General features: G+C 39.9%; 2 protein-coding genes across 5 annotated transcripts in view; one reads left to right on the forward strand and one right to left on the reverse strand.

Annotated features, from left to right (window-relative positions):
- The first annotated feature begins 934 nt into the window (after positions 1-934).
- brd7 (bromodomain containing 7) lies at positions 935-14,692 on the forward strand. The gene is made up of 17 exons (XM_034148392.1): positions 935-1,033; positions 1,973-2,166; positions 2,290-2,377; positions 2,471-2,528; positions 2,645-2,789; positions 3,111-3,221; positions 4,290-4,453; positions 6,616-6,730; positions 7,547-7,622; positions 8,265-8,372; positions 8,634-8,766; positions 9,073-9,184; positions 10,372-10,419; positions 11,419-11,491; positions 12,503-12,646; positions 13,647-13,787; positions 14,529-14,692. The coding sequence occupies exons 1-17, from the start codon at positions 985-987 to the stop codon at positions 14,582-14,584; spliced, it is 1,815 nt and encodes a 604-aa protein (XP_034004283.1). The 5' UTR covers positions 935-984; the 3' UTR covers positions 14,585-14,692.
- A 1-nt stretch (position 14,693) lies between these two features.
- Positions 14,694-23,238, reverse strand: part of adcy7 (adenylate cyclase 7) — a 100,489-nt gene continuing 91,944 nt past the window's right edge. For 3 of the 4 annotated variants that reach the window (XM_034148390.1, XM_034148389.1, XM_034148388.1), the window contains 5 exons: positions 22,397-22,543; positions 20,220-20,327; positions 18,974-19,088; positions 17,754-17,878; positions 14,694-15,667 (listed from right to left, as the gene is read on the reverse strand). In XM_034148390.1, the coding sequence (XP_034004281.1) occupies positions 15,521-15,667; positions 17,754-17,878; positions 18,974-19,088; positions 20,220-20,327; positions 22,397-22,543 (642 nt within the window). In that variant the 3' untranslated portion in view covers positions 14,694-15,520. Of the gene's footprint in view, positions 15,668-17,753; positions 17,879-18,973; positions 19,089-20,219; positions 20,328-20,519; positions 20,847-22,396; positions 22,544-23,238 lie in introns of those variants that run through there. The other variant, XM_034148391.1, reaches the window with a different exon arrangement.

Consider the following 23,238-nt stretch of genomic DNA (forward strand, 5'->3'; position numbering starts at 1 on the left):
ATAAAACCTGGAATGTGCTTCGAAGAATGCACACTATCTCCATGAATAAAACATCTGTCATTCATCAGACGGTACAATATGTGCCGATTTAACAGAGAATAACAGCTCTGCAGAATGTATGGTGTCCTATGGAGCCCAACCATAAGCAAGTGTCATCTGTCTCCTCTTGTATTCTGGTTTATTTATACAAGCCTCAGTCCCATATTTGATTCCAGTCCAACCATTGACCAAAGGAGGAGGATGGAGCCACCAGGCCTTCATTGTACCGCCTAGCGCTGTGTCGCATCGAGTTTGGCAAGTGGCTTTTGCCATCTTTTTCACGAGTGATAAGAAAGGGTGGCGCAATGTGCAACTGAATACTGATTTACTTGACTTTCATGAAGTGAAAACTAAACTTAAGTCTACTAAACTCTAAATGGGACCATAATTCACGAAATGTTGTACTAAAGAAGACTTGAAACCAGCGTTTAAGACACTCTAATACATCAATAATTATAATCAAAACATAAAACTTACATTACTCTGAAATGAGCTAATCTGCAGAATGAGTACTTTAACTTTTGGTACTTTAAGTAGGCTATATTCTGATGCTAATAATGTTGAACTTTTACGTAAATCAAATCTTGAATGTAGGATTTGTACTTGTAGCAGATTATGTTTGCATTGTCTGAATACTTCTTCAACAACCATCTATGATTGAAAACCGCATGAAATACCAGCAGGACGTCGTTACAAATATGTTCAATTCAGTGTCCAATCTTTGCAGTAGCCAACATGATTCATAATGCAGACTGAGTGACAGTTAAATCTGGAGGGAAAAGTGTTGCAGGGCTTGGTTGAAGTTTAATACTGAGCTTACAGCGCCCCCTACCGGCGGTGGGTGGTTTTCCCCCTCCTCACCGGCAGGGGGCGCTGCCGACCTGCATCGATCTGCAGAACTTCCGCCACCACAGAGAGAAGCAGCCGGTGATCATAATACAAACAATGGGCAAGAAGCACAAAAAGCACAAGTCCGAGAAACACGGATATGAAGGTAAGTAATTCACACATCTCTTTCACATTTTACTGCTTTTACCATCTCTTGATTTGTTTCTAAATACATCAACTGGGAGATCTAATTCCGCGCTTGTTAGCCGTGTTAGCTCGATCATTAGCACTAAGCTAGCTGATTAACTAGCATGCTACCAGGCTTATTTACATGTTTACTTACCACGTGTCTTATTCAATGTGCAACACTTTGAGTATAAATACAAAGCAGGTGATTTAAGATTACAAAATAAAGTGAGCTGTAGCTGCAGCGTCACTACAATGCCTGCTAAGGAAGCTAGCTGTTAGCGGCTATTGTTCCTAGCATCTCTTAGCTGTCAACAGATAACTACAGTTAGCTCTATGATGCTTTTTTGGTCTTAATTAAGCAAGGATGATAATATTATCAGTATTTATTAAGTCAATTTCAAAACAGAGTTCCGTGGGCTTTACATTTCTAGACTGCATTGGGATAATTAAGACAAGATTTATAGGTGTTATCATCATATGCACAGTAGCTATAGTGTAGTTATGGTAACACAAATCCTAAATCCCAGGCTCCTTCAACAATGCAACATACATATATAAAAGACATAAAACAGAATATAAATAAAATAAAATGTTGCAAGTGACCATTGTGCAGGTTAATGCAAGTGCAAAGTAAACTATATCGATTTAAAATAGAATAACATGGGCTGAAAACAGAATGTTAAATTCAATACATACGTACAGGGCTCAACAGTCTTATATCATGTGGGATAAAACTTTCTGTTGGTCTTTGACCTGCCAGCCTGCAGAGGATAAATGGACAAATGAAAGGCACGTTGGAAATGATTTGATGTCCTTGCTTAAACACATTTGTCTTTAAAGTTCAGCTGATGAATGATTAAAACATTTTTACTGATTCTGTCAGTCTGAGATCTTGTGTTGTTGACTTTATCTGCAGAGTATGGAGAGAGACCGCTGAAGCTGGTGTTGAAAGTCTCTGGGAACGAAGTGACGACAGGTAGCTCGAGTCGGGACACTTTTTATGACGACCCGGCGTCCGACTTTGAAAAACCTAAAGACAAGAAGAAGAAAAAGAAGAAGGATAAAGATAAGAGCTTTGGCTCACCAGAGGACACCAAAGTAAAGAAAAAGGTAAGGCCTCCAAAGATCATAAGCCCCTCATCTAGATGGGACAGTATATTGTATTAAGCCTCTTAAAGGAGTTGTTATGGATTGTACGCATGTTTGATTCAATGTATGTTTTGGCAATATTAGATGACAAAGAAGAAGAAAGGACAGGAAACAGATGGAGATGATGAACGGAGCAGAACTCCTATACGTTCAGAGCTGGATAGACTGGAAGGTACTCTCTCATTTCCTCTTGTTCGCAGTTTATGTCAACTATTTTTTCCCTGACAAACTTTCCATTAATCATTATTATTATTCTTCCTTGTAGAAAAGGAACAAACTCCTCTGCAGGAAGCTTTGAACCAGCTCATCAGGCAGCTCCAAAGGTACAGCATTGATCATTTGTTAATATGAGATTATTGTGTGCTTGTGATTATTTGACTAATCATTAGCCCCCACTTCCAGGAAATAAATAATGTATGTTTGTGTTTTTTCTCTGTAGGAAAGATCCCAGTGCATTCTTCTCGTTTCCGGTGACGGACCTCGTCGCTCCTGGCTACTCTGTAATTATCAAACGGCCTATGGACTTCAGTACAATAAAGGAAAAAGTCAAGAAGGAGTACTATCAGTCGTTGGATGAAATCAAGGTATCTGTCTTTATTGCACACTGTTGTATCATTGCATGCTAATTATACACACACACAACAGGAGGTCGGCATTTTTAAATGGATTGAAATGTGTTCATGTAAAGCTTTGTAAAAATAACTGCCACCAAGTAGATGTTGCTTATGTTGATGAAGGTCAAATTGAGAGCACATTAAAAAAATGAAGGGCAATTAAGAAGAAATAAAGAACATTCCCATCATACTGATAAACATCGGCCAAGGATCCCTTTAGACAGGGAATACTTTAATTAAATGAACTCGCTAAAAGCTGTTTCCTTGTCATGTTTTGGATGTGTTGTGCAGGTGGATTTCAAGATTATGTGTGAAAACGCCATGATTTACAACAAACCTGAGACAATTTTCCACAGAGCAGCTCGGAAACTGTTGCACTCTGGGATGAAGATCTTGAGCCAGGTATGAAACTTTGTCCTTTCTATTTGATTATAATTAAAACATGAACCCTGACATCTCTTTTGTCCTCGGTCGGTGATTCATGTCAGTATTCACTAAGAAATTGGAGTCAAGCTGTCATGTTTTTTTCTTCTGTATCCCTGTAATATATGTCTGTAGGATAGTATGTAGTCTGTAGCAAGTATAGCAAATGTAGGAATGTGTATTGTGAAACTGGTTAGCTTTACATACTGTGAAACCAAACAAGTAACAGAAACGATAGAAAGACCTTTGAAAAAGAAAATATTTCCCTCTTCTTGATGCTATTAACTGAACATGTCTAAATGTTCCCATTATCTTTTACTATTTAATAGATGCACACTCGCACCAACAAAAACACACACACAAAGCGGAACAAAGCAGAAACAGAAACATGTATTTTTCTAGGCAAAACACACTGACTGACTTCCCACGGACAATCTTTTAACAGTAGGCACTAAATACCCGACTGATGCACCTCACGTCTTCGAGACGTTGCTAAAAACATTGCAGGAGAACGCCCCCTAAGGCTCTCCCTCACAGAGCTGAACTGACCAATCAGAATCTGGGTCCCGCCTGCTTCATTTGCATATGGCTGACTAGTGAACGTGTTGGCCATATGAACGGCAACTAGTTAACTAGTGGATGCATATTGCAGCTTACACGTTAACTAGTGAAGGCAAAATGTTCACTAGTTAACTAGTTGAAGCCTCTTTTGGTCTTACAAGCTGACTAGTGAGGTCCAAATTGTCCACTAGATACACTAGTACAATTGTTTTTACCTTACTAGCTAACTAGTTACACACACTTTATCTCACTAGTTAACTAGAGAAGCCTTAGAGGAGTCACTAGTAAACCAGTGACACTGATGTTTTTCTTACTAGTTAACTAGTGGAGGGCATTTTTTCTCACTAGTCAGGTTCTGTTATAAACATGTTAGACTTTGACCGTACTAGTACCAACAGGTTTATCAGGCAATGGCTCTTCCTTCAATTATTCTCTTTTCCGTAGTAAGAAGTAAAAAGATAACACATTTGCTTTTCTTTTGAGCAGGAGAGACTGGAGAGTCTGAAGCAGAGCATAACGTTCATGTCCGGCCTCGACCCTTCTGATGAAAAGCCGGGCACCACCAAGGAGCAGGGGGGGGGCGCCAACATGGACCAGAACAGAGAGGGAGCCTCGAGCACCAACACCAGCGAGAGGCCCCTGACCCCCAGGTGCTTTAACCCGCTTACTTTACATACATGTTTCCTGAAAGGGTACTTTGGTGTTTTCCTACATGGATGTATTTTGGATCAACAACATTTTAAAACTGGTTCAGTATTGGGTGATATTGCTTAGGCTGTAAAGCAGGCGGCTATGTTATTCTTATGGGCAAATTTGCGTTGTTTATGTTCAATTCGAATAAGAAGTCCTTTTTTTTTAACCAGGGACATGCTGGTTAAGGATCCTTTCCATAAAGCTGTCAGACGCTTTGAATTTGTTTTTCATCAGTGGCAACAACAAGCTTTTTTTAATTGATGTATATTGATGTTGCACCATTGCTTGAAAGGATTACATTACATGACATGTTGCTTGTTAGACGCTTTTATCCAAAGCGACTTACATACTCAATACTGTGGGCAATCCCCACAGGAGCAATTTGGGGTGAAGTGTCTCAGGGACACAACGACATGCTGACTGCAGTGGGGTTTGAACTTGCTATCCTCTGATTCGAAGATCAGCGCACTAACCCACTGCGCCACACACACCCACTGCGCCACACGCTTCCCTCTTGGATTACATTGCAGCCTGCTTTGTTTAAGTGACCTGCCATTGCTATATTCTGGAACAAATAAAAAACGGTTGTCCCCAGAAGTCAGTTTAACACAAAATCTTAATCTATAACAAATGCAGATGTTACCCTATAAGTAAAGTCATATGCCACTTCAGCATATCTGCTCTTACACTAGGAGTTCCCAGATTTCAATGCCCATAACTGAAATAACAATTATTATCACTTCCCCCTTGAATTGTGATATTTCATGTTATCTTAAAGTCAGTGTGAGTTAGAGATCACTCATGTCAATCATGAATTTGCCGAAAGCTCTCTCTGATATGAAACAAAACGTGTATTTCTTTGGCCTATCCAACTACAGTTTCCAGCTTGCCTGCGACTATCCGATTTAAAAAGAAAAAGTGAAGTAAATACATGAATTGTCGAGTCACAAGTCAACACAGGTACAATTGAAAACTAAAGTGAATCCTTTTTTCCACTGTGAAGCTGAGAACGTGAAGAACGCCTCGCAGCGCGCCCGGTCTTGTTTTCTCTCAAGGCTGGACGTCTTTTCAAAGCGGGTGTTTAGTTGTTTCCGAGTGATGTAACGGCACCTGAAGACGGCTAGAGTTATGCTAGTTATGACTCACTGTCAGAGGTACATCCAAGGAGCCTTTTCATTCATCTTCTTCCTGTATTACAACAAAAGATAATGCGTTTATTGAGATCAACAAAGCACTCAATTATCTGGTGAAGGAAAGCAAAATGTCAGGGTTTAATGTAAAGAAACACCCACACAGGTTTCCTCCCTGCAGAAATGTTGCTGCAGTGTGCATGCTTTTAATACTTCGCCACAAAATATAAATATTAGGGCTGTCAAGTTAACGCGTTAATAATGCGTTAACGCAAACATTTTTTAACGCCACTAATTATTTTTAACGCATGTGTATTTGTCCTCGGCCGCCCCGTAGTTTCAGAGCGCAAAGGCTTGACGTTGTTGTTGGTTGGATGGTGGGAGATTCTAGCGAGAGCTATATGGATACAAAAAAAGGTGTTTTAAACCGCAAGCCAAGCACACAGCTGATGCCGACAGCCCCGCTCCTGCCGCTCGCTCGGGGGGTGAGATCATTCGGATCGCATCCAACGTGTCGACTGCACATCCCAGTGCATTATTTTGACCCACAGTGGTTCGTCTCATGCTTTGACTGTTATGAAGATGAAGACAGAGGAGCGGCATTTCGCCGACAACTGTAAACAGGCTTGTCTGTTTGAGCAACTGGCTCAGTGCAGAGAAGTAGACAGGGTTGGGAGAGAGTGTAAGAGAGAGAGAGAGAGAGAGAGAGAGGTTCCAGGTTGTTGTGTTGAGAATATTCAGGAGAATATTTGTCATTGTTCCAATGATAATAAACAAACATTTGCATAAAGCATATTTGTCCACTCATATGTTGATAAGAGTACTCAAAACTTGAAAAATATTCCTCTAAGGTACATTTAGAACAGATAAAAAATGGGCGATTAACTATGGACATCATGCGATTAAATATTTTAATCGACTGACAGCCCTAATAAATATTTTCATTCAAGTGTCGTCTCTTAGAATTTGTATTTTTGTTTCATTTGCAGAAAGGAAAAGGACTCCAAGGACGAAGCGGCAAAGGCAGAGAAAGAACTGGAGGAAATCCGCAAAGTCATCACGGATTCTGGAGGAAAGCTGTCCAGCCGAGTGCTGCAGAGCGATGTGAGGAAGAGCTTTAAATGTCCTTTTTTGTCTCAAAATTACCAATATTCATTATTCCAAATAGTCCTTTGTCAAATAGATGATATGAGAAATAGGAAAAGTAGGTTATTTTAAAGCCCTTGGTTGAGATAATAGTTATCAGAATCAGAATTAGAATACCTTTATTAGTCCCACAGAGGGGAAATGTACGTTGTTACAGCCGAAAAAGAGCCAAAGACAGCTTAATGTTACGTAGAAATGTGTACTTTTACGTATACTTTTCTATTGGCCTAACATGGATTTGAGCTTGTTAGACATGAAGCCTTAAAGGGGGGTAGGTAATTCACTTCAGAAACACTTGTTATATTCCATGGAATGCTCTTAACATCCCGATAGCAATGAATACATTAAATGCTTTGACAATAAATACATTAAAAAATGTCCTCTGTGGAAGCCGTGGTACTGTAAAAAGCACGACCAATCATCTGAGCCGGCCCGGCTAAAATAACTGGATGGCCTACCTGCCTGTCAGCCTTCCATCTGTGCACAAACTTATCTCGTGCCCTCATTGGTCATGTGCGTCTCCGTGTGTGTTGGAGGAGGCGCTCTGTAAGGAAGTCTGCGTAGTTTCAAATTCTAGCGCACTCGAGCTGGTTTCTCCATTCTTACCTACCCTACCTTTAACTTATTTATCATGGTGGTCAATTAGTGATGGGGATTAAATGTCTCAACGTCCATCCCAAATGTTCAACAATAACGCAGCCATTTCTTTTACTGAAAAGTGATTTGTTTAGGTGTTGATGTGCCATTGAGCCCTGTATTTTATTTGTTGTGTAGTTGGAGTTTGCGAGGCGGAAGACGGACGGCTCGACCACTCTGGCAGTCCTTAATCCAGCTGATCTGGCAGCAGGAGGTAGCTCAAATGTACTTCCATAAAACTCCTTTAAAGCAATAACTTAAAGCTTTTGATGTGCAAGTATTTTACATCTGATGATTGTAAAATGTATATCTTTGGATTTTGGAGGACTGTTGTAAATTCAAGACGTCTCCTTGAACATTTAAAAGTTATTTGTGATAAAAATGTTCTCTATTTTTCCAGGTGGTTAATTGTAGGGATGAGTATTGTTAGGATTTTATTGATACTGCTCTTATTGATACTCCTTATCTGCTTGGTGCTTCATCAATACTTTTTTCATTACTCAATACATGTTTTTAAATATCTTATAAAGACAAATTCATCACAAGACTGGAATATTTTTCTAACGTTTTGCGATATTTTAAATAAAAGCAAGTACTTATTGTTCGTAGAACGTAACCAGTAATGTGTAAAACTACACAGTCACTTCATAAACTCAATAATGAATGCAACCATATTAAAAACATCCATACAATCTAAATGATTATCTGCTCACTCCTCACTTCAGAGTTTAGACTTTGTAAATGTTTGTGTTCAAATCAAGGTGTGATGTGCCATTAATCTGCTAAATATTAAGCGTGCCGATCTTGAATGAATGAATAAAAGTGAGCTAAATATTGTGTTTCTTCCTGTTTCCAGATGTTGGGTTCTGTCCTGTGAAGCTGGGCATGATGTCCAACCGGCTGCAGAGCGGCATGAACTCCCTGCAGGGCTTCAGGGAGGACAAGAGGAACAGGATCACTCCAGGTCATTCATTACTCATGCTGTTTCTGCACATCTCTAATATCAGAGAGATAAATACTTGACTTATGCCACGTGGGGGATTATTTTGACCCGGCAGCATTTTGACAGTAAATCTTCAAGACTTACAAAATTACTTAAAGATTAAAATGTTCAAAACAATATATACAGATCTTCAGTAAAAGAAAAACCTATATTCAGATACTTAATATCAGACCCCTCTCCTCTGACCCATATTAACCTGCGTGTATCAAACTCTCTCCACAGTGTCCTACGTCAACTACGGGCCGTACACCTCCTACGCTCCGACCTACGACTCCAGCTTCTCCAACATCAGCAAAGACGACTCGGACCTCATCTGCTCGCTGTTTGGAGAGGAGGCCGGCCCTCTACCAGACAGGTACGTGCAGCAAGACCCCAAAACAATCTGAAGCTCTGTGGCACTCACACTGAACGTCACCAGACGCATTCCAGGATTATTACCCTCCAGATGTTAGTGTTCAACAATCCATTCTTTTTCTTCTTTTAAAAAGCCCTTATTATTGTTATGTATTGGACTGTTTTTCTTACAGTGTGCAGGAGGTTCAGTTTTTGCGAGTGTCAGCCGTGTCAACATCGACTTCTCCTTATTGTTGGCCAAGAAAGTGATTCTCATTTTCTTTTGCTGAAAACAATGGCATTAAATGTTCTCTCTGTGTGTTTTTAGCAGTTTGAAAGACTTCCTGGCCAAATCAGACGAGTACGTTTACAAAATGGCTGACAATATTCTGGATGCGCTGACCAACGGAGAGCATTCAAAATCCCTGAAGGAGAATCAAGTAAGCTCATGCTCTTACATCTTAACTGATCCAAATTAAGGCTAAATATTTGTATAAATTATTTCTATTCATCTACCAATTATTTGCTCGATCAATCGATGCATCGTTGGTGAATTAAATGTCAGATAATAAAAAAAAAATGTCCTTCCCAGTTTCCCAAAGTCCATGCTTATGTCTTTTGAAAGGCTTTACCCAAAGGTATTTAATTTAATATGATTTAAAACAGAAAAGCAGCATATCTTCATCATTGATGGCCTGAAAGCAGCATTTTCTGACACCATTGCATGAATAATATGTGTTTTTATGCCATTTTTGTCATTTTGGTTAAGAAAAATCACTTGTATAATATTTAGTATTATATTTTGGTTCACACTAGAAATATTTGATATTTAATTTTTCACTATTTATAATTTTAGACATTTTCTTTACATTTTGAAAAAAAACGTTTTGAACATATTGATGCAAAGATCGCCGCTATTCTGAGACCCTCACAGTATTCCAGTCCCTTTTCAAAACTCATCTCTTCTCCTCTTGTCTACTCATAGCCCACCCCCCATCAATCCATGCTGGTTGATCAAGTTTGATAGTCCTATACCCCCACCCTAACCTTCCCTTATATTGGAAAGCGATGTTGAGTCCTTGAAAAGCCCTATACAAATATAATGTATTATTATTATTATTATTATTATTATTATTATTATTATACTGACAGGTATCAGATCTTGCTGTGTAAAATAATCTTCCTGAGAGGTGTCACGTGTGATGTAGTCTGTGTCCTACAGTGAATGTATTCCTGACAGCCACAGGTGATAAGAATCAAAGGTTCCCATAGGATCCCATAGAAAATGCATGCGGGTCATTTTTGACCCACTTATGGAAGCTTGGGGTAGTAATACAAAAACTACAATTTCTTAAAATGTAAATTTAAAATTTGAATGGCATGATATCCAAAACATGTTTTTTGAGGAATAGCTGGAATATGAAATGATAAAAAAATGTAATTACAAAGATACTTCAAGAAAACCACCTCACCGGGTCAAAAAAGACCCACTTATGCATCTAAGGGTTACGAATAGTCCATTATTGAAATACATAGAATTGTTGCAGCTCTCATCCAAATGTAAAGCAAAGGACAGAAATCTAAGACAATTGAATGACTAAATAAGTTTTGTTTTCCGGCCGTCCAGCAGGTGGAGGAGACACCAAAGACCCCAGAGAACACGGTTGACATGAAGGTGAGATATTAAAACCTTCCCTGAGTGATATCACCTCCTGTACTGTGCGTCCCACTGCACATCACACATGGAAAAAGACATCCAGTTCACAATGAGAGATATGTGTGTGTGTAACGTAAAACCCTCCCTGCTGGACGGGATGTTCGAGAGCAGATCCTGCAGCGCGTGTTCTCGCCTCACGTGTGGAAACTTCCTTTCGTTTTTGTCATTAAAGACGGCCTCTGCAGACGGTTGCTACGTCAACCAGCTGTGTCAACATAGCAGGGGCTGGCCTTTAGCGGCGATCTGTGCATGCATGGAAAGAACATTTCCCTCTGAAACCCAGGCGTTACCGCAGCATAAAGCCACCAGACTCAGAGACAGTTGCATCCCACAGGCCATAAGAATGATAAACACCTGGACTTTTGAAAGAACATCCATAACATCTGTTTGCAACTTATATATTCCAATTACTGTATACTATTCTGCACAACTTCTATTATATTCTATTCTATTGTATTTACTTGCACTATTTTATCTGTTTTATTGTGTTGCTCTGTTGGAGGAGGAGCCTGTGACCTAAGATTGTCATTGATGTATCTACACTGTAGCTATGCACACATGACAATAAAAGCCTTGAAACGTGATGCTCGCTGTAGGAGAATCTGGAGAGGCCGTGTTTTCTTTCTCTGCCCGCTGCGGGCTGCGCGGCTGAATCGCTCCTCAGAGCAGCTGAAGAAACCTAAGCACAAGCCCCTCCGTCAGCCGTACAGAAACCCCTCTGTCCGGCTGTTTGCTGCTCTTGGCCGCCCTCCAGCTCCCTCTCATCCCCCTCTCATCCCCTGCCTGCTGCTGCAGCTTTTCATTAGGTTTCATTCTATGGGGTGAGGAAGCAGCGTGACTACAGGGGCTTCAAAAGGCCTGGATGTTGCCCTTGAAGCGTCAGCTGTCTAGTGAGGAATGCATTTTCCTAACCTGACTAAACATGATGTCTCTCCTCTCCCTCGTCATGTCTCGTAGGAAGCTCATCCCGTAACCCCCGACTGCAGCCGGCTGGACTTCCTGCTCCCCACAGCTGAGCGGCTCTCTGGGGGTAAAAACACTTACACTATTTTTTTAATATTTTTTTTATTGACATTTGGCAACACACAATTACAGTGTTTTTTCAAGACATGGTAATTGTACATCTTAAGTTTGTCTGTAAAAAGTACGAACATTAGGGACTGATCAGGACTTCACAGTAAACTCATGTTTGTAAAAATAAAATCTGGCCTATGAGGTTTTACGAAATCAGTCCACTTTCTCCGTCGTGACACAAATAGTTCCAGTTTGTGATTGACAGATGATGTTATCCTCTCCATTTGTAAATGTCCATTGTAACATCCATCCATGCGTTTTAAAGTTGGGCTACACACATCTATTTAAAGTCCGATAAATGGGGCGAAGCCTGCGAGCTAGTTCAGGCAGTCAACTCGAGCACCAATGATACATTAACACGTGACGCTTTATTGTTTAAACTTCGCTTCAGCAACACATTTGAAAAGCAGGTATCAGAGAATGTTTCCCATTTGTTCTTTGACTTCAACTATTCATATATTCTCATCATCTTTTGCTTGAATATGAGTTTAAATCTGCCACGTTGATGGGGATACATGTGGGAACCAGATGTGAAATTAATATGCACACGTCAAATTGCTCGTAGCGTTTTTCCAGTTCAGACTCAGAACCTATACAACTGAACTAATAACCACACACACACACACACACACACACACACGATCTATCAGCCCATTCCCTGGCTGCGTCTCAATAGGAGCAGAGAGATTCATAATTACACTGTAAATGGTGTTTCCATTGAGGTAGTTCAAAACTGAAAATCATCTGCAGCCGTTATCTGAGCCATTATGTCTCCTCTCAGATCTTCCTAAAAGCCCATCAAAAGTCCATCCTCCCCCTCTGCACTCTCAGATGTTGATGTATCCGTGAGATATTTGAGGATTAGGACATAATGGATGTTTTGTAGCACAGGGGGGAATTCACCACACGGTAATCAGAGGAGCCCAGAGGAAGTATGAACTAACTGTGTGTCGCCTTTCTCCCTCAGAGGCCCGGCACTTCCAGGAGAAACTGGACGAGACTACAAAGCTCCTGCGTGACCTACAGGAAGCTCAGAGGGAGCGCCTGAGCGCCAAGCAGCCGCCCAACATGATCTGCCTGCTGGCCCCCACCACCAAGGAGCTGGAGCTGGGTAACACCATACGATAACACCATACGATAATACCATACGATAACACTTTAATGGTCAGATCAAGTCTGACATGTGACTTGCATCACAGCAGCTCCATGTGTAACGTCAACATGGACACATATCAAGACACAATACATGACAAACAAACATTGAACATAACAGCACGATCACTGAGAGAAAACATGCTCAAAGAGCCATTAGCGTGCATTTGATCTGGATTCAGCTCTGTGTTTACTGTGAGGATTGACTGGAGCACAAAGGATGCTTCAAAGGATGCTTCAAAGGATGCTTCAAAGGATGCTTCAGTCTGACTTTATTGATCTCCCATTAGATGGTAGCAGTTCATATTCGCTGATCAGAACATGGTTTGACCCCCCCTGTGTGCCCTCACTCAGGCTGTCTCCACCTGCTGTAGACCTCCTCCACATGTAACTCTCTACCAGCCGCCATACACAGATGTTGTTCCTTTTTATTAAAGAGGTCACAGTTAGAAGGAGGTAGGATTCATATCAGTACATCGACCTGATTCCTAGGGATGTATTCTTTAAAGATTCCCTCATTTAGTTTGTGGGAAAGGGTTTGTCACTGTTGAATGTTTGCACTCCCTAGAGAAAACATTTTGGATTTGACGTAGAATAAAGAAACTTCCCGTTTAACTATAATGTGTGATCTGACCATACAATCAAAGTGTATACTTCAAATATGGAGAAGATATGAAGCCAAAAGTATCCATCTGATACCAAGTAATACTGCACAAAAACAAAAGAGTTCATTAAATCACATCAACCAACAATTTCCCAATTTGAAATCATAAAGTAAATATCTAATCAAATCTAATGACATGAATGTGACTTGGCCTAAACACCAATTATGATCCCACTGAACTACACTGGAAAGGTACACTAAGGGTTTTTGTGTGAGCAAGTGTAGTGTGATGCATTCATTCCTTATTATCCTGTTACCTGTTGCCCCAAACAAATAATGTTTTCTTTCCTCTCAGCGGAGAAGGTGACGGGGAACCTGGCGGCGCTGACGGGTCAGGTGGCTCCGTGTGACGTCAGCAGTGTGTACGCCATCCGGAGAGCCATGGGCATCTCCGTCCCTCTGGACCCCCCCGGGCCCTTCATCGACCTCACCACAGGTACATCTCCTCTCTGGACATAATCACTGCTGTTTGACACTTGTATTATATTTGTTTTATCAAAATATAAACTACATTGCTCGTCGTCTGTGGTGGAATAAGTGCATTTACTCGTTGAGGTAAATGTACTTAACATTTCTACTTGAAGATGGAGATATGGTCATTTCTACTGCGTTAAATACATTTGACATGCAGATTTAGTCACTAGTTTTAAACAAATGACCATTAATTGCTTACAAAAATAGAAATAGCTTGTAAAATATTTTTTTTATTTTATTAAACTACACACAGTTAACAAGTCAATTTACTTTGTAAGCATTTTGAATTGTGATCTTTTGAATGGACAAAAAAGGTGTCACTTGTAACGATATTTCCCACAGTTTTTTAGACTGTTTTACAACCAAACAATCAATCCACTAATTGGATCATTCATCAGCAGATTCATCCATAATACACATATTCATCCCTTTCACAAAATAGTTAAAAAGCAGCTCTACTTAAATGAATGTGATGGTTCAACATATACTTTAAATACATGATCCTGGCTCACTTTTATTTATTTAAATGCAGGACATTTACTTGTAACAGATCATTGTTTTATAGTGTGGTATTAGTACTTGACCTTAAATAAAGGATCTGAATTCTACACCTACTCTGTCCTACTCTGAATAATTCTCAAATTTAAAATAACGTTTCATCAAGAGTCTAATATATATATATATCACCTTTTTATGTTTTCAGTGCAGGAGACGGCTGAACCAATGGAGACGGATTCAGTTCCAATCATCGCTGTTTAATTAAATTCCTCTCAACTTTTACAGTTATTACGTTTTTGTACGAAAGGTGCTTTTTGTGTGACATTTGTATGCATTTCATTCAATAAACCTCGGCTCTTGTGCATCAAACTGCAGACTTAGGAAAACATTTATTACATTCTGTCACTGTACAAAAGTCAATGTCACATTTGTTCACATGAAGGCCAATACATTATTATTATTATTATTATGTAACCACGATTACAGACGATAAGGCCACAGGACAAAGTGACATCAGTTCAGGTGATAGTCTGAGCCGGAGGCAGAAAAACATTCACAGCAGGCGGGGGTAAGGTAACCTCTGTGCAGCAGAACAAACGCTTCAACAGACGATGTACACACGGCACATATTTCCTCTTAGAAATGCAGCAAATATCTTGTTTCTCTGGCAGATCTCAAAGCTGTCACACAAAGAGCTAAAGTCTTGATGCAGTCACTTCAGGATATTTTTCAAGCGTCGTGATGTGAATATAACCCAAAGAAATGAGCAAGACAATTGATTTGAATATCTTAATCAGCCAGTTTCTGTTTTAGAAACAGCTGTCTTACATATGTTACGCTCATTACACAGTAACAGCATCCCGTCTTTAAACCCATTGAAGTTATGATCCAAACAGTATCCATTGTTTCTTTTTTAAAAGGCCTGTACATCCTTTACCTGTATTATTTGGCATTAGTACGACAACATCTACGTTAAAGACAAGAGGAAAAAGTACAAAAGTGATCACTGGACGTTAATGTGCGTAGAAAAAAGATGGCGATTGTCCGTTTTCGCTCCACCATGACAGACACATCCTGATCCGCTCAACAGCTCCGGAGTACAAAAATGTTTTTCCAGTTTTTCTCGCATCCACCACACTGCGGGGTCTTTCATATTTCTGTGTGTGGAGGCGTGCAGCAGTAAACTGGTGTGTGTCCTCAGCTCAGACCCATGCCCTGCTGCTTGCTCATGTCGGTGCACACGAAGAAGGTTTTCAGCTCGCCTTTGCCCTTCACGTTGATGAATCCCCGACACTCACACGAGTAGCCCAGCTTGTGCAGCACCTCGGACGTTTCCTCCGTCAACTGGAAGAATAAACACAAAGATGCAGCTTAGAAAACATACAAAACAAGGCATGTTTATAGGTTTTATTTTGTCGGGTTGCTAAAATGTTACATCTGGAGTACCAAACTCTTTTCAACAACGAACAAAACATGACTTCTCTTACTAAATAATACACAAAGTAATTATGAATTGTGTTTTTATTTGGCAGCATTACGGTTTAGTTACAGTAGGAATTCATTTTGGGAGCAGTGCTGTTAGAAGAGGGAAAGTAATTTAAGTAGTTCCCAAAGTTAAAGGTCACCTATCTTGCTATTTTTAGGCAATAGCACAGGTCTCAGATATATACAAATATATAAAAAACATGTCTATAAAGTGTTTTGCTCAAAAATACCAAACAGATCACCCATTCTAGCCATGCCTCATATCCCTCTATTTCACTTCCTGTTTCAAAAGTGCTGATTTGGGGTATAAAGCTTTAAAAAAATTAAAAGGAGGGGGCTGAGCTCATGCGGGACCCGGCAGCTACTGTCTAAACTAAATACTGCCGTGATGAAACGCCATATCATGGATTATTTCTGAAACAGTATGGAGCTCAAAGGCTTTCTCTCTTGCCGGTTATACCACAAGGTGAGTTCCTTTTTATTTCCTGCTTCTTCACACACATGCTCTCCAGTACAGGTTAGCTCTGAGTGTTAGCGATGCTAATGTAAACACCGACCATATTACGTCCAAAACAGTGTTTCTGATAGGGCCGTGGGTGTAAAGCCAGCCTACATTTCCGATATGACGACATATCGGACGCAAATCTGGATCAGCTCTGTTGTAGCCCCGTTTTTAGAGATTTGGGTACGGAGGAAAAGAGAGAGGGTTTTATTTTCTGACGCTGCGTGAGTTCCCTGACACACCGGGGACACATCTTGATGTAGAAAAGACATCAAAGAGTGCATTTTGCATGATAGGTCCCCTTTAAAGCATGCTATAATAAGATAAGAGTAATAAACAGCAAGTGACTTGAAATGAAATGTTCATTTCATGAGGGGTCTCATTAAAGACTGTGTATATAGGCTATGGTAGGATACAAACACAACTGAGCTTGGATGAGGGGTGTAATATTACCAGAGAATAACATCTTAAATGTACAAGAACAAAATACATAATTTACTAGAAAATGTGTGTGTGTGAGATGTTGTCTGAGAAAGTCCCAAATATATGAGAAAGAAGTGACTTTAAAAAATAAGTTCTGTCAAGGGACCCATACTAATGTGTATCAGACCTTGCTATGTGAAGCAGTGTGGTTCCTTAAACAAATATTTTTCACCTCAATTCATGGCTTTAAACTGAGAAATATCCACGGTATTTATCTGAATATTCACTCCTTCCCCCGGGCTGTAATAACTTCTTTAATCTACAATAACCCTAATGCACAGGATGGGAATTTATATATTCTGTCCTTTTTAAAAGCAGATATAGAAAACCTGAAACAGAGTCTAAATCTTTATAAATGCAACCATGATTTTTGATTTAGAGCTGTTATATAAACCTTAGGAGCAATAACTGTGAGGCCATGTTGCGTTCAGGAACACCAGATTAATCACAGTATATATTGCTCAGTTGCCTTCAGGAACCCCAGATCAAACACAGTATATATTGCTGTGTTGCCTTCAGGAACACCAGATTAAACACAGTATATATGGCCGTGTTGCCTTCAGGAACACCAGATTAAACACAGTATATATTGCTGTGTTGCCTTCAGGAACACCAGATTAAACACAGTATACATTGCTCAGTTGCCTTCAGGAACCCCAGATCAAACACAGTATATATTGCTGTGTTGCCTTCAGGAACCCCAGATCAAACACAGTATATATTGCTGTGTTGCCTTCAGGAACCCCAGATCAAACACAGTTTATATTGCTGTGTTGCCTTCAGGAACACCAGATTAAACACAGTATATATGGCCGTGTTGCCTTCAGGAACACCATATTAAACAGTATATATTGCTGTGTTGCCTTCAGGAACACCAGATTAAACACAGTATATATTGCCGTGTTGCCTTCAGGAACACCAGATTAAACACATTAATTATCGCTGTTTGTCTGAGCGTACCTGGATCTTCCCGAGCTCCCCGGTGCTTTCCATGCGGCTCGCCACGTTCACCGTGTTTCCCCAGATGTCGTACTGAGGCTTCCTCGCCCCGATCACTCCGGCTATCACTGGGCCGTGATTAATACCTGGAGAGGAACACCATGATTTACTCTTACGGTACATCGTATAATGTTAATGTGACACAAGAAGTAAGAGATAACAATGAGATTCAAGAGGAAAACATTTGATCATCCTGCTTCAGATCTTTGCCTGGATATTTGAAGCAAAATAAAGATTTATCATACATTTGGTCAGTTTAGTTATAATCCTATTGAAATTAAAACAAAAGTATGATGTCACCGGTCAAAACCAAGTCTTTGCTTAACACTAAACACTGCTTTTTGATAACTCACTACACATTTCAGTGTTTATGCCTTATGATTGGTTTTATCTAAAAAAAAATGTAAATGTTGAAACTAAAACTTTTATCCTGATCTGTAAACTGTCTGCTCACAATCAGCTGTCAGACGTTATAGTCTCTCCTACACTGGTTCAGTCTTCCTCATGGTTAAGTATGACGTTCACTTTATGATTAGATGGAGAAACTTCTGCTGGAAGAATGAAAGATGCTTTTTATTAGGACGTCTGAGTAACAACACTCGAGCATACCTGATATGAAGATTTTATATAGCACTTTAGACAGATTTATTTAGGACTTTTAATACACAATTATGTTTAAGGATTTGTGGGATCCTTGCTTCCTGCAAACATCACTTTAGTAAAAGAAATTAAGTAGAAGAAAGTATTTAAATAACAAAACATGTATTTATTTATCTTTTGATTGTTTGTCACCCACTTAATTGTTTGTATGTTTTATTTTGGTATTTTTTTTATGAATATATGAAAGCGTTATGAAGTCTATGGTGTAAAAAAACAAATGATTTATGGAAAACTAACAATACAAATACATAAGGGACAATAAATAGTAATACAGCAGATAGTATAATGAATATAACTTCAAAATAAGACCCTAAACATTACATAGCAGACGCTACCAGACCTTATAAAGATGTTTTCACTAGTGTAACAAATACCCGATGGTCAGTGAATGCAACGTCATGGCAACAACGCTGCATTGATGCATTCCGTGTCCAGTGTAACCATGGAAACCTGTTGTGTTATTGTACAGACCCAGCGTGCAGAGTTCAGTGAATGAAGAAGGTTGTTTTTCTTCCACTCACCCACGCGCAGCCGGAAGCTGTTGAAGGAGTGTCTGTTGATGCCGTCCAGCTTCCCGATCAGAGCGATGGCGAACTCCACCATGTTCCCGATCTGAGCCTGCTGCCGCTCTTTGTCCTGGAGGAATACATCAAAAACCTCAATAAGACCGATCCCAGATGTGAGGGGTTTAAGTTCAATGAAGGAGTCTTTCTCGATAGTGTCCAGAACAGACATGAAATGACTTCAATTTAACTTAAAGGGGACCTATCATGCAAAATGCACTTTTGTACGTCTTTTATACATGAATATGTGTCCCCGGTGTTCCAGGGAACTCACCAAGTGTCAGAAAACACAACCCTCTCTATTTTCCTCCATACCCAAATCTCTAAAAAAGGGGCTGCAACGGATCTGATAAAAACTGATCCAGATTTGAACACTGTCCTGACGTCAGGACGGTGGCGCTACGGCTATTGGGCCAACTCCACCAATCAGGAGGAGACAGCTACGACCATTGCCGTTCGAAAGCGCTGGAGACGCTGTAGTACATATGCCAGGCCAGTAGATGGTGCTGTTCTCACTGAATCTGCCCTTGCAGAGCAGAGCTAAAAAAAGTGCAAATTGAGCTAAATGAGGCATGGCTAAAATGCATGATCTGTTTGGTATTTTGAAAACAGAAACGTATAAATATACCTTATATAGGTATGGCCCTACAATATATAATTTAAATATACCATGATAGGTCCACTTTAAAAAGTGTAATTGCTTAAGCATCTCCTCCAAGTTTTCATTTATAATGAAGGATAATGATCCATGGTGGGCTACTTGCTCATCTTTCTGAAGAATATACTGCAGTTTTCCTTTAAATAATGAATATTGTGCATTCAATAGGCTACATATAAGACAATTATTTGTACTTATTACTTCTTTGCATTGGGCGTCACTTTGTTTTGCTAAGTAGTGGGTTTCCCTATTTGTTAGCAGCAGGGTGTACAGAGCCAGGCTACAGACTATTGGTAGGAGCCATTACATGTGGCGGGGGGGAAATGATTGATGAAGCCAATAATCTCCTCTTTTTTCTTTAGGAGACTTGCCCACGCCTGTCCTCCACGCTGACACACATACCTGCAAACTCACTAATGTTAATTTAAGTTAGCTTTGATTTGTTTGCTAGCAGCAGGGAAACAAAGGGTGAAACCTATTCAACATCTTCAATATAACCGCTTCAAGATGTATCGTTTTTTATGTTCTTGATTGGTTTTTATTTACCTGATTGTTCTCGTGCCCGGGCGTCCCGCTGAGCCCCGCGGCGGCCATGTACGTGCTGCCGATCGTCTTGATCTTCTCCACCCCGCTGAACTTGGGCTTGGACAGCAGCTGGTGGAGGAAAGCATAAAGAGGGATGTGAGTTTGTTTCTGCTGCAGTCAAGGATTCAAGGCTTTTATTAGTCATACGTAGCTACAGTGTAGTTATGTCAATGAAAACCTTAGGTCACAGGCTCCTCCAACAGTGCAACACAATAAAACAGATAAAATAGTGCAAGTAAATACAAATAAAATATAATATAGTAGTGACTCTGGTTAGTTAATACTCATCAAATACTAAACTAACCAACAAAAGAAAAGCAAACGGATAATGACTTTTTAACGTGGCTATAATACATTTTGCTGCTGCCCAGTTCACAGCATCACATTGTTAGCTTGCATTTACATCTACTGTAGGTAAGACACTGACTACGGATAAGTACATCATACAACTACACTTGAAACCCCCCTTTTAACACTGTACGTGCATAGGCAGAGTTACGATATCAGATTAGGGCATTGAAACCATCCCTGTATCACAGAGTGTAAAGGAAGATGGATGGAACTGCTGAACTTGGGCTTGGACAGCAGCTGGTGGAGGAAAGCATGAAGAGGGATGTGAGTGTGTTTGGGCTGCTGTGTGACTTTGGTTAGTTAATACTAGGGCTGCTCAATTCATCGTATTTTAATCGCAATTACGATTTTGGCTTGCAACGATTATAAAAACAACATAATCGAAATAAAACGATTTTATTTATTTTTTTATTTTTTATTTAATTTTGTTTTGGTTTTTCAGTTGAATTATACTTATAGTTCAGGGTAATCAACTGTTCAAAACATACTGTTTACTTTTTTTTTTCAATAAATGGATGTTTTCAAAGTAAATGGATAATCGTTTTTAATAATCGTGATATCAATTATTGACCCAAATAATCGAGATTATGATTTTTGCCATAATCGAGCAGCCCTAGTTAATACTCATCAAAAACTCAAAATCAAACGATCTGGATCACTAACGGCGCATTTCCACTACAGCGCGGAGCGCGGTTTAAGCGTGCCGTGCCCGGCCCGTTTTTGGTTGCGTTTCCACTAGGCGTAGTTCCGGCTAACAGGTACTTTTTCTCAGTTTTTCTGGCTCTCCAAAATCGAGGTTCTTTCCGGGCCAACAACTGGGCTGAGTATGCTAAACTAGTGAGAGAATCGCTGGCAACTACAACAAAATGAACATATTTGACCGTGATTTAATTGTAATACACGTTTCAAAATGATGCCGAAGTAACAACATACTGATACCGGTTAGTAAAAACCATGAATTAATGCTTTGACAAGTCTGCAGACAGACGGCAGGCGAAAAACCTTTTAAAATGCGTGTTTTCTGAATGGAGATTGGCTAAGCTAACGCAGTATATGCTCCGACCGTCCACACTCACAACAATGGCCTACAGACATAAATAAACCAGCGACTGTATTCACCATGACACAGGCAGTCTGTGGTTTGTACTTGTTTAACTTTTGTCTAGTTTCTGAACATATATGAGGAGCTGTGAGCTCTGAGGGCTAACAGCTAACGGCTGATGTTGGTTTTGTTTCGCATTGAAGATGACGTCACGGCTCCACCTACACTGCGTTACTATAGTTACTACCCCAGTTCCTAAACTGTAATGGAAACGCAGCATAAAGTGAGCCTGGCCTAACGAGGCCTAGCCATACCGTACTAAGCCGAGCGAGGCCCTGCAGTGGAAAAGCGCCATTAGAAACCATCAACTTTAGTGGTGGGTAAGGGGTTAAATTAAGCCGGGGCTCAGACCAGCCTCTCACAGTTTAAACAATGCAAATGTTTACAATTAGCTTTTAATGCTATGCTCATTGAAAGCACCGCTGCATTCAAACACATCACATCACGTGAAGTCTGTAGTCTATCCTTTCGCCTGTATCTACTTGTCTTTCATCCTTTCTTTATAACCAATGCTGTAGATGTATTGTGATTTTAAAAAGGTGTCTATTATCATCTGGCCGGGGACAACAGCTGGAAATTAGCCATGTTGGCTAAAGCTTCCCCATTTACTGTTGTTTGTGACAGTTGATCAATGGGGACTGTCCACGTCCTGTAAAGGAAGATGGATGTGTTTGTGGCTCCTGACCTCATCGAAGTCAGCGATGATCTCGTTGAGCAGCCTCAGGCACTCCAGGCCTTCTTTGTTGATGTCGCACTCGGTGTAAAACTCTTTGAAATCCGGCACCGAGGCGAACATCACACACACGCAGTCATAGGACTTATAGTAGAGGTCCTGTCGGGGAAAACATACAAAAAGCACAGTTCATAATTGTACTATCACAAGAATATTGTTATTAACAATAAAGAACTCGTGGCAAGAACATACATCTAAGTAAACAACAGGCTTATTGTTTTAAGAATTTCCTTCAAGTTTTATGTCATTTTTTTAATGTATGCACTATTTTCTTTATCCACGATTGAGAATGTGAGGCTTAGATGTAAGTTTTAAGACAGGCCTCTCTTAACTGCTGATAAATGTGATAATATAAGGACTATTTACAGTTGATATATGCCTCTCCTCCAAGTTATATTGATGTAAAGTATATTATGCTTACAAAAATGTGTTTTTATTTGTATTCCCCAGGGGGAGGCTGGGAATGTCTTCAATTAAAGTTTTTTTTATACAAACCTCCCTTAATTTATTCTAGAAGTACTGACAACTTACAATTTTAGGCTAAGATAATAATACTTTGAATTCATCCCAAACAAATGAGTTCATAATTTGAATTAAGGAATCTAAACGAACCTCACACACACAGTGATAATTGTATGGTTGTATAAGATGTTGCTTTCCTAATGTGCACAGTGTTGTGTAAGGGGCAAGTGAACCTGTGAGTAAAGACGACTGACATTATAGTTACTTGCATTTATATCAAAGCTAACAGTTAACACTGAACAGAAGTGAAGCTTTTGCCTTATTTTAGAAGT

Source organism: Trematomus bernacchii, unplaced genomic scaffold, assembly GCF_902827165.1.
Source record: "Trematomus bernacchii unplaced genomic scaffold, fTreBer1.1, whole genome shotgun sequence".
Taxonomy (NCBI): Eukaryota; Metazoa; Chordata; class Actinopteri; order Perciformes; family Nototheniidae; genus Trematomus; species Trematomus bernacchii.

Excerpts from the sequence above, each read along its gene's own strand:
- brd7 (XM_034148392.1), top strand. The coding sequence starts at position 985 with ATGGGCAAGAAGCACAAAAAGCACAAGTCCGAGAAACACGGATATGAA. Across the intron at positions 2,790-3,110 it reads AGTCGTTGGATGAAATCAAG|GTGGATTTCAAGATTATGTG; the intron begins GTATCTGTCTTT and ends TGTGTTGTGCAG. Across the intron at positions 8,767-9,072 it reads GCCGGCCCTCTACCAGACAG|CAGTTTGAAAGACTTCCTGG; the intron begins GTACGTGCAGCA and ends GTGTGTTTTTAG.